Source organism: Ascidiella aspersa, chromosome 1, assembly GCF_963924565.1.
Source record: "Ascidiella aspersa chromosome 1, kaAscAspe10.2, whole genome shotgun sequence".
Taxonomy (NCBI): domain Eukaryota; kingdom Metazoa; phylum Chordata; class Ascidiacea; order Phlebobranchia; family Ascidiidae; genus Ascidiella; species Ascidiella aspersa.
Window position 1 is genome coordinate 13,402,425 of NC_139447.1, and position 12,159 is coordinate 13,414,583.

At 34.2% G+C, this 12,159-nt stretch overlaps 1 protein-coding gene across 1 annotated transcript; it reads right to left on the reverse strand.

Annotated features, from left to right (window-relative positions):
• Window positions 1–5,915: 5,915 nt before the first annotated feature.
• On the reverse strand, window positions 5,916–12,159 carry LOC146167868 (coatomer subunit epsilon-like). Its single transcript, XM_083384713.1, has 8 exons — window positions 11,978–12,159; window positions 10,185–10,364; window positions 9,883–10,019; window positions 9,635–9,688; window positions 8,349–8,469; window positions 8,015–8,131; window positions 7,284–7,427; window positions 5,916–6,672 (listed from the first exon to the last, which is right to left on the reverse strand). The coding sequence occupies exons 1-8, from the start codon at window positions 12,071–12,073 to the stop codon at window positions 6,628–6,630; spliced, it is 894 nt and encodes a 297-aa protein (XP_083240839.1). The 5' UTR covers window positions 12,074–12,159; the 3' UTR covers window positions 5,916–6,627.

Here is a 12,159-nt window from a genome sequence, read left to right on the forward strand (position 1 = left end):
ACAATTATAAATTTACCCTTTAATATCATAGGCTACGACACGCGGCTTTCCCAACAAGCGGCTTTTCGCAAACAACACGCAACAATACAACATAATAATTAATAGCAATTTAAAGGCTACATCTTCATGGCTTCATTAAAGAAAAGTGCTTATCATTAAAGAAACTCCAGATACTCCAGATTTTCGCCTATCATACAATAAATATCTGAGAAAAGCTATCTGCTGATGGTAATTATATAGTGCGGCTTTTTGCGCTTAAACACAGGTCAGTTTGACTGATAAACGGAGGTCTTTAACCGGTTAGCCAACCCTGATATAGCGTAACTTACTGGTTAATAGTTGTAAAAAAATCACAAACTTTACTTGGCTACCTAATTGTTCATTGACCTCACTACACTGATGAAATGCAAACGTTGCCGCGTATAAGCGAAACGTAATCACATACTAATCACATGAATGCCATGCAAGCAATGTTCTCTAAGCTTTTAAAGCGATTCGTAACTCAATCAACATAAATACCAGCTGCTTTCGTGGGCAACCGCCGAAATGTTTACACAGGAGGGAGTCGTACAGCAAAATAAAATCAAGCAACAAAATGTACCTAATGAAAACTGTTTTTCGCGACATTTTGATGTCACGAGTGTTTAAAATATAAATGAGGCGCAGTATTTAGGGACTATTTTATAGCTTTTAATATAGAAGCTTTAATTGATAAATCTAAATTTATCTTATCCGAAATAAAAACGTTTAAAACTATGAACAAAGTTTAGGGAATTTAGGTTTCAACCATTAAAGGAAGAGGACTTTGACGATAACTTCATGTGATAACTAATTAGTATTATAAGAGTAACATATATCAGGGGGTGGGCATGCTACCCCTCGAAACCCTCTGCAGAACCATTAAGCTGTTGGTTATTTATTGACAGGCTCTCTGTGTTTGTTCAAGAAATCAGAATGCGAACCAGCAACCGGATTTGTGCAACAGCAAGCACTTTCGCTTGCTTCACAAATAACGATCGGTAAATTGCGTGATATTGTGTCCTCTCATTAAGGATTAATATTCTAATGGCCAACATGTTTAACTCATATTATTTATTTATAAGAGCAAAGTTTGCCGCTTTTCTAACATTGTAATACACTAATGACCAACTTAAGTGCACTTAAGTCACTGTTTTTAAATGACTTGACTTGACCACATATTCCAGAAATACTTAACAACTTTTTTTTTCATTGTCTCAAACTGAATTTAATATTTCAAAAGTAGCTGTTTATATTAAATCGCAGGATGTTTCGCTTGTTTATTTCGCCATTGATTTTTCGGACTACATGATGAAAAGCAATTTCATATTCTTACATGTGAACCACTAACTTAGCGCTGTTACTCAATTTGTTAAATATTACATAACTTTGACGATGTATAGATAGAAAAAAGTATTAGTGTGCAGCTTTATAAAACTACTTTTTTACTTTTGGTTAAGCCAGGGATCTCGGTTCCCCTGGTGGCCTCGGGTTAGTCTGTGGGGAAAGACACAACAAAAAGTACAAACAACATTCTTGCACAATTACCTTAGTCAAGGCTAAATGGTGTTTGCAACATCAAACCCGAGTGTAACTTACGACTTGCGACCAAGCAATCAAAGTATGGCTTATAACTCTTTACCACTTTGTTTATATTGAGAAAGTGGTGATAAGGCTAGCTTCCTATTCTTAGAGCCAAGATCAAAAAATACACGCGAATTTATACTCGTTAATGGTGTTGATAGCAAAAATACGAAATTTATATATAGAATCAATTAACGAACATAGCATTTAAGTTCCCTGTTTGATTACTCTTTTTCAGTCAGACATGGGCGTACGCGATATTATGCGTGGTGATAACTGTTGGCCTGATGACTATTATTGGAAATATACTGGTTATAGTAACTGTTTTTTCCACAAAGAGAAGAGACAGAAAGAAGCAAGATTATATTAAAGTTTCACTCGCTTTGGCCGATTCAATTCAGGTGCGCTCATTAAATAGAAAGTAAATTATTTCTTTACTTTACATAAATGTAATTGGTTTCATAATTCACAGACCTCTTGTTGACTATAACCAATGAGTTTTGATTAGTAAGGTTTGTTGCAATGCAGTAATAGGCTATAGGCGAAAAAATACATTATAACACACGGCGTAATGCTTTACATGTAGTTGATTTATTTTTTCACTAAACAAAAGTAGCGTCCTTAGACAAATAAATACAATAAATGCACAACCGTTAGTTATGGCCGTTACTACCAGAACATTTTTATGTCCAATTTGTGTAATTTTGTATACAATTTGTAAACATAAATTGACAATTCAGTGACGCTAAACGATAAGAATGATTGGGAAACTGAGGCTGTGGTGTAAAGGGGTTGGACAGAACTAATAACTGCTTATTGCTATCAACCACAGGGTTTGACCTTCTTCTGGTCAACACTCCGCATATTATTCATACATTGTCAATCACTCCTGAGGAACTGCTCGAAAAGGTTCTGCGTTCCTACAGTAGCACTACTTCGACTCTGGAAAGCTGTTCTAACATCTTTGTCTACGCCTCTTCGCTATACCACCTGTTGTACATGAGCGGTTTGCGGCTTTGCGCAGAAAAGGCGCGCCTTTTCGGTACGCAAATCAAAGCAACCGGAAGACTGTCATTCACCTCATAGTCACATGGGTAATTTCGCTGATAGTTGCTTCAGTGGGAGGTAATTATAAGTAAGGACCACAGAATAGGTCAAATGTCATATTTTAAAAAACATGCGCATAAGGTTAGGCAATTTTAGGGATTTCAGCTATATATGTGAGAACTTTATCAACACACTTAAAATAGTATTGTTGAATAATGCTTTCCTCTTAACTTGGTTTCCTGGAAAAAGTGCAAGGAATAGGCCTACAACATAATACTATACGGTAAGGCTGATAGACTTGGCTGATGAATATTGAGATTACATAATTTGGTCGACGCCTGCTGTATTTAGAAATAAACAGGGAGTAAACAAAGCAAATTCGTTTTAGCGAAAAAAAAAAAACAGTCCCGAATTCAGCTGTGATATGCATTAGTGTGCGACTCGCGTCTTTGTTTGAACTCCCTAGCTAGTAAATCTGTGCGATTTCTATAAAAACGTCCTGACTATCGATGTCCGATACTTGACCTTTTATTCTGATATCGATAGCCACCCGTTACTTTGGACAATAAATCGCGATCCGCTTCGATACCACGTGATGTCACTCTTTACTATAACAAGCGAAATTGATGAAAACGAAATGTCCAAAGGTACTTTTTATGTTATTAGGCCAAATTTGCTGTTTTTTCAATTGGTTTAGATACCTAAAATTTAACCTAATATTTTTTTGACAAATATAATTATCAAGGTATAAAATTTCTGCGTTAAATGGCGAATGATGGTTAAAAAATCCGTGTTAGTTCGGCACAGATACAAGACGGACGAGTACCGATACTACAACTTGGCATCGGGAATAGTGCCGATATGATATTACCGGACATATCTCATGTTAATAATTTTAATCGAATTTCTGATGAAAAAATTACGCCTCTAAACCTTGATACGCGACATAAACCAAAATACTCGTTTCTAACTCTGAAAACTCGCCATTTCATACCTAAAACAAACATTTTGTTAAATCTCATGTTTAGTTTGGAATTCGGAAATTTCATTCGGCTATAGCCCTGAGGTGTTCCAATATATGTTAGCTGTATGGAACAAAAAAGGAACAACTCTTGAATTTATTGTTGTGTTGGTAACGCTTGGAGTGCCATATATGGCAATGTAAGAATTATATAATCATTTAAAATAAATCATACATATCAGCGTTTAATTTAATTTTAACATGGGACTAATGATTTAAAACAAAGTGAACCTTGTAACGACTATTTCAATAACAAAAAGATATCTATTTTGGTTTCGTGCGTAGCTTTCTTAATTGTTATAAGTGGTTTATAATTTGTCTTCTGTTGTAAAATACATCTTTAAACATTTCTTACGACATATAACTTACAGGTATTTTAATTCGTAGTCAGGTTTTACACTGGCTTCCGCTGCACTTGCGTATCGCCAAATCCACATTTCGAGCGTTTTACACAGAAGACGAACATTGTCTACTACATATAAAGAACTGAAACTGGTCAAATTAATAGTTTTAATCTATTTTGGCTTTTCGATAACAGTAGGTATGACGAATATTTAGAATGGAAAATTGGTATAATAAAGGCCTACATACCGACAAATATATTTTGGCTGTCGTTAGTAAAGTATTTTATTGCGTTTGCTATGATTACTTTACGTTGATCAATAAAAAATATAGTTTAAAAACTATTTATTAAGTAAAGCTTAAATATATTTGTTGAAGTGCCCGTCGTCGCTGAGATTGTGTTGAGAAACGCAGGAATTCTGCATTGCGAAAATTCGTCATTGACAACATTTGTTTGCTACTATGTCTCTTCATTTACAGGGTAAATGTTGTTGTATCCAATCAACTTATTATTTTAGCGAAACAAATAGGGCCTAACAAACGTTGTTGACACGCTTTGGCTACAAAAAAAGGAAATTACCTAACTTACATCTTATTAACGACAACATGACAGCTATAAGTGATTCCCAAGAAGGTGTGCTTTAAGAGCCTCTTAAGCGTGCCTTTGGAATTTTTAATACTTTATGCAATACAACCTATTTGGAGTATTAGGCTGAAAAGCACTGGGCTATGGTATCAATTTACTACCTTGAAATGTAGTAAGGGTAAAGTTATTATTCTAAGTTTGTAAGAAGTGTGTAATAATCAACGGTTAAAATGTTTTGAGAACCAGTGGTCTATGACCTATGTTATCAGTTGAAATAAAGTTGATTAAATTTAAGTATGTATTATGTGGTGGTAATATGCTGCGTATAAACTTTGCTAACAATTTATTTGCCTTAACAGGCTTGTCAACGTATTGATATATAGCATCTACGACGAGGGGTTTAGAACAAAAATGAAGTTAATGTTTAAACGAAGGACCAGCAATTCCAATGCTTAGTGGTAAATGTGTTTCTCGTTTAATTTCACTATTGAGTTACCTTATTGCAAATATACTTGTTTAGAAGAGTTGTTTTGTCTTACCTCGGCAAAGCTAAATTATGTAAGTAAGATAGGTAGTTAATAGTTCAATGCCCTGTAGATTTGACGTGAATGTGTAAGTTAGCAAGTATGAATTATACGTTTTAGTCGAATGAAATCTAGTTTAGATTTTTATTGATATAAATTTTGGCTTTGCAATAAATTTAGATTTAGTCTGTCCTGATATCTCAATTTTATTGGATAATATTTTTTTAGTAATAAATATTTCCCTACGAAGTTATACTTTTGCTTAATCTCGCAAATTTGCCAAAATACTGCTTCACAATAAAACAAACTGTTGATAGTGTTTTGGTCAAAATTACGTGACTTGACTTGAGTCATTTGGACAAATGGCTTTGGCTGAAATGATATGTTTTCATTAAACAAAATTGAATTATTTATCTTATATTTTGCACATAAAACAATTTGCTTGCTAAATATTGCGTTTTGTGTACCTTTTTAGTTAGTGCTCATAATCGAACTAGTTTACCAATTTTAATAGTTCAACGTTTAATTTTTATGACTAGGACTTCATTCGAAATTGACTTGCTTCAATTATGACTTGACTTGGACTTGAGTTATTTAAAAGGACTTGACTTGGTCGTAAGTTTTTCTACAAATGACTTGACTGGCTATTTAGTCATTCTAAAATGACTTGTTTACAACACTGGTGTTTAGCAAGGTGTAGACTAGGGTTAGTTGAAATAAAAAGGCCAATTTTACTTTATATTTCGTAGTTTATAATTAGATGTTAATTATTCTGTTGAAATGCAGAGCGAACTACATTAACGACGATGAATTGTATGAAATTAGCGGAAGCTTTCCAAGCGAAGAAAACTACATTCTAATAAGTCGCGTGTTTGCAGGATATACAGCGTTTTTTGAAAATAAACATAGTTGTGTTTTATTAAGAAGTGCCCGTGTATACACAAGTCTTTGTTTGATATGTTTGTAAAAACTTTCGCGACGGAACTGTTAGAAATTTACATTTCAGAAATTACAAATAAGTTATTTCGTTTTAACCTGAACTACATTTATAAATCAAAACGAAAATCGTATATAAAAAATTTTCGCAGTTATGCATTAAATAGGATCAACCTGGGCATATCGTGCGCCTTGTTGCAGAACATGTTTGCACAAAATAGAAGTATACTACTACCTAATTTTATAAACAACTTCTACCGCATTTTATCTGTTCTGATCAAAAAGTGGGACTTCTGTTTTAAAAAACTCCAAAAGTCTACTTTTAGTTCTAGGTGTTTAAATTAAAGCCAAGGATAAAATAGATCGGCAATAACAGAATTCGCAAACTGGCAATCTACTACAAAATTAAGTAGAAAAAAAAAATTTTTTTTTTGCTTCTTTAGGAATATAAAACTAACACAAAACTTTTTAGTTCAAATGCTTTCCTACTGTTTGCTTTATTTACATAGCACTAAATACAATGTAGTCAAAATAATAGCGTTAAAATGAAAAATGAGAATAATTGCACTTCAAGCTGGCGCGTATTGCATCACCAAACGGTCGAATTCGTTTTCCTGTAAAAGCAAAAATAATGACATGAACGTCACGAAATTTGCACTGCAAAACAATTGATTGCAATTCAATAGAACGGTGAAAAGTGGCTTAATGTCTTGCCTAATTAATTATGCAACAACTTTAAATCACCTGCTCGTTCGTTGTGTTTTGTTTTTAACGCACGTTTATTTAGCTGAATACAATAACATAAACGTTTATCACTACACATAATTTGATCGTAAACGAATAAAATCGTACATTTTTAACACAATATCTAACATAAATGCTGGTATTGCAGTTTACATAAGTTCCTAACTTTATTAACTATTCACCAAGACACGGCGGATAAATATATAGTAATCACAAATATTAAAAACCTAAGAAAATAGCGACACTAAAATTATGTCTAGTAAATTATGTCAATAAATTTCAAGGCTAGCCGCAGGTATTTAAAATGAGCCATTTGGTTTGTGTTGGGGGGGGGTCTGAAGTGTAGTTTTACAAGACGTTAAAAAGTATATAATTTTGAATTTTACTATAGCTTTCCCGTTCAGCAAGCAAATAAATAATCCAGTTTTACACTCAAGTTTATCTGACTACCATCGGTCAGATAACCACCAGTTTTACGTACCTTGACGGCAAACTCTCGCACGAAAGGATGGCTGTTATGGGAGTCCTTTAGCTGAGACAAGTAGCGATTGGTGACCTCTGAACCCTTGCCTCGGTGCTGGGCGAGTAAAATCATGTTGACAAGAGTCTCGGCACAGTTACTGTCCTGCGAGTCACATACAACAATGCGTTAAATTGAGCACGAAATAAGGTACGCTGTTGTGCAATGTGCAAACGATCTGGCCTAATAAAAAAATAAAATACTTTTCTTTGTTGATAGCCATGGTTCGGCAATCTTAAATCACATGGCACTGTTGAACGACAAATTGCACACTGTGTTTCACCAGGACGAGGGAAGAAACGTTATTATAGGCCAGTAGTCGGCAAGCTTTTTGTTGCGTCCAAAAATGCTCTCTCAACAGCTATTAAAGGCCCACTACGACAAACTTATTCTTAAAAGTATAGATGTTTCCAGGGCGAACTACTTCTGCGCAAATATGCAGCACAATACAATCTCATCGCGCGTAGAGCAAAAAAGTGTGTACATTTGTTCAAAATTGGCCAACTTTCAAATTAAAAGGATACATGACGGGCCGCGGCCAACAGTTTGCCAACCACTGTTATGGGCAATATATGTTTACAAGGTAACACATTGTCTCAGAGGAAGCACAAAGATCAACTGGCAAAAATAAAACGAACGCCTTAACAAGCTGAAGCTAAATAACTGAAAGGAAAAAAGTTTATTCAAGCCACCTTATCCATGGCTTCTTGCAAGACACCCTCAGCTTCATCCCACTTTCCCTGCGCCATAAAGCAAGAGGCTTGGCCATTCAACAGAAGACTGCTGGACGAGTTCTTATCGGCCATTTCCTGCAACGAAATGTATCCCTCAGCTGCTAGTGACGATTCAAAGAACAGGTACAAATTATATTATAGTGTTAAGTCATTACCATGGTTAATAGGATTTCTATGGCCAATAAAAAGTTTTACACATTTTATGCAATCAAGCTAATACAGTGATTCAAATATCATCAGCATTTTTTATGAGTATGATTAGATCACAAAAGAAGCGAAATTAGCTTCTAACCTGGAAAATGTAGTAGGCATCATTAAGTTTCTCACCGCCGACAGTAAGGTTAAACCAAGCTTGAGCAAGCTGTGTCAAGGTTGCATCTTCATCGGATTCTTGCATTGCCTTTAACTCTTTTCTGGAATCATAACAACAAAACTTTTCCAATGATTTCACTTACATGATTTGATTCAGGCCAGATAATAGAATTTATTATCATAAAAACCGATTTATATTACAAATATATTATGATAGTAACCACATGGAATTAAATTCAAGATGTTTAGTATGTGCTGTGTAATCATTACCATTAAAATAAGGTATATTTTTGTTGGTTTATGGCAGAAAGCAGGGGTATCAAATGTAGTCTTACAGAGGGCCGCATGATATAATTTGCATAAGTTAGCAGACAGCATCTATACAACTAAGAAACAAAAACTGTTTTATAATCAATTGACTTTATTGTATTTCCAACATGCTTAATTTACAGTATCAATATGCATACATAGGTTTTAGCAGCATCCATAAACAGAAAGAAATAAAATGGCACTGACACCAGCAAACATCTTTACTTTACTATGAAGGCACAAAAGATTTTTTGGACTGCCAAAACCTTATTTTAACTGTAATATCTACTTAAATTTAATCATCCTTTATTTGAATTTTAAGAGTAACTTGCGGCCCAAAGGGCTTATTTAAACAGGCAAACTGGACAAGTTTATAACAAATAATTAGGTTTAAATTTTTGGCAGTAAATTGGCAATAGCAGATAAGAAATACACAAATGTGATTCATGCGCTTTCTAAAACTGAGACAGCTTAATTTGCACAGAACAAGTAAAACAACTCAAAATCTTACAGAAAAAAAAAGTTTTAAAAATGTATCACAGGCTTCATGTTTGACGCTCTGAAGTAAAGATAAGTCAATTAAAACTCAGGCCTTTTCAATTGCTATAAAAGCAGTGTTTCTGATTTTGCCACTGATTTTTTTACCTTCAGTGTGTAGTTGTTGTTTGACTTTTATGACTGCTTAAAAATCAAATAATGGGTCATGGTGTTAAGTTTAATTCACCCCTTACTTGTAGCTAGTTTCACCGACTGAAACAAATACCATTTACACTGTTCCCAGGTTGGGGTTTTGTTTCTAGTTCAGGAAGATATATTCCTAAAGAGATTTATTTTGGCTAGAAACCTCTCTATCAGCCAATGCAAAGTGACATTTCACGTCTATTCATTTTTCTTTAATTGATCAGACTGTAAGAAACAAGTTTTGCAATGGGCAAATGACAAGTTATTTTTTCAAACCTTGCTAAATCCACTCTGTTGATGGTTAGTAAAACTTGTACCGTCAGTGCTGATCTGCAAATATAATTTTGAAATATTAACACAAATAAAATTCTGGCTGCCAAACAAAATAAATACCCAGTATGCACAAAATACTCATATAATAATTCCAAAACAAAAAATATGTTTCTAATAAACTATATCTATTAGATGTCAGCAAATCTTTTATAGAATATACCTAAACTCTTCAAAAAATATTGCCAACTTACGTTTCCAGAGATTCACAACTGTGCAAGACACGCATAGCAGAATCATAGTTACATTCATGATAGTATATACTTGCTGCCATGAGTGGTAACGTTTTGTTTTCAACATCAACATTACCCGAAAGAATGTCTTCAACTTTCTAAACAAATCATAGCAAAATAAAGTCAAGCAACAGATAGTGGAGCAGTATTTAAACGAAAAATATTACTAGATATTAAATAGCCTGGGACACACACAAATACAATGGTAGGCTACAGCTTTTAAATCAATTTTTTGTAGTTTATAAAAAAAGGTCCTTTTCTACCTTTAATACACTATCCTTTCGGGATGGATTTGACAAATAGTCAGCTAAAAGTTTTACAGCTTGCAGCTCTGGAGAGGCAGATGACTTGATTTCATCAAGCACAACACCATACTTTCGTTGAGCAATATAGGCCCTGTACATAAAGACATCGCACTCCGTTTTCTTTTGCTGGCTACTTACCTAAAAATAAAACAAACATTTAATATTTTTTTATTAAATGTAAATTTGTTTATTGATGTTTCTTTTTTAGTATATTTTACCATGCATCAGATAACACTTTTTAAATGACAGTTTTAACTTAAACAACATATATGTGCTTTTTCCACTTCACGCTAACATCTTAAAGTGCTTTATATATAGCTATCGGGTCAATAGCGCTTACAAACCATTTACCTAAAATGTTGTTGAATTAATTGTTTCAATCGATGTGAGAATTTTTTGGGGGTGTTCAATGCATTAGGTTTCCTTCTAAATTAATTTTTTAGCAATGTATACCCAATAGAAGGTTTCGACTAAGTTCAAATAAAGTTAACTTTGGCATGGTTGTAAATATGATTCTAACAATTCAGATATAGTTAAATTATGGGATAATCAAGTAGTTTGTAAAACAAATACTTATTCTATTTTATATATGTTGGTCAAGTATTGTTAGGCTAAAGTAAACTTTAAGTTGTGCATTTTTTAGGAATTATCCCCATAAAAAATCACGAGGAGCAGTAAATTGTATTGTAATTTTGAAAATCCATGGAGACAGTTGAGAATTTCAAAGTTTGATACATGGGTGAGAAAAATACCATGAAAATGTTATGCTGTACAAGAAGTAAGTTTAATCCATTACCATAAAAGTTCAATTGATAAAAAAAAATTAAAAAGGTTAATATGCAATTATAGAAAATTTACGCTTGCTACAGGAACAGTCTGGAAAGTATGCTAGATCTTGACGAGATCTAGTGGGTGCATGGTTGAAAAAATCCAGTAGACCGGGTGCAACAAAGGTCAAAACATGCACCCCGCGTGCACTTTCAAATTTCCTGGTGCCGTTTATGATGTTCCGATGGACTTTATATTGCATTTATATAGACGAAATAACACTCGCCAAATTGGTTGGCACGCCGTCTGCAAATTTCCGTCCTAGCGCGGTCATTTCTTGGGTTATCGTTAACCTGTCTTTTCTATACGGGAGAGACAATTTTGCAGCTTGGCTGTAATAATTGTAATAACGTCTTTGATTGTTTGCCGGGAAACGACTTTTTTAAACGGGACAAAGAGTCTTTATTACGAGCGAACATGACTTCGATCAACCTTATTATTTGTGTAGTGTTGAAGGTATTTGCGTCTTAGTGTTTAAGGAAATAACTGGCGCTAAGTAATATTTCGCTTAGTAGTGGTGCTTAACACAAGTTGTCCTACACCAACTAATTAAATTTCTCGCCGAAGCCACTCGCTAGTCGGGCGAGTGAGTGTCAATCAACACTGCGGGCGAGTGCTTAAGCCCAACCCTGTATACACAATAAAAATATGCCAATTTGATAATAACGGGTCTATTTGAGGTGCAGTTCAGATTTTTTCGGGGTGCACTTTTAAAAGGTTAAAATAAACTCGCGGATATACTTTCCATACTTTCCACCGTGGCTATAAACATAGACGAAAGCTGGTGAAAACAAGTAGAGTCTGGCTCAAGACAGCAAATAAAACTACTTGAGCAGCCGTGGTTGGCTGCACCCACGCATTTTATTTGTTAAATATTTGTCACCTCACCCGTTTGGGTGAAACAAACAACTGCTGAATATTACCTTAACTTTTTGAGCTTCGTTGATACATTGTTGGTACAACCCAAGGTAAAACAAGTTTTTCACATCAAATAATTCATCAATTTCGTTTTGGGACATTGTGTAATGAAATTAAATAACCTACAAACAAATCAAATTATATAATTTAAACAGTTTTGACTAATGCAGTAGCCTTTTAGGTTTCA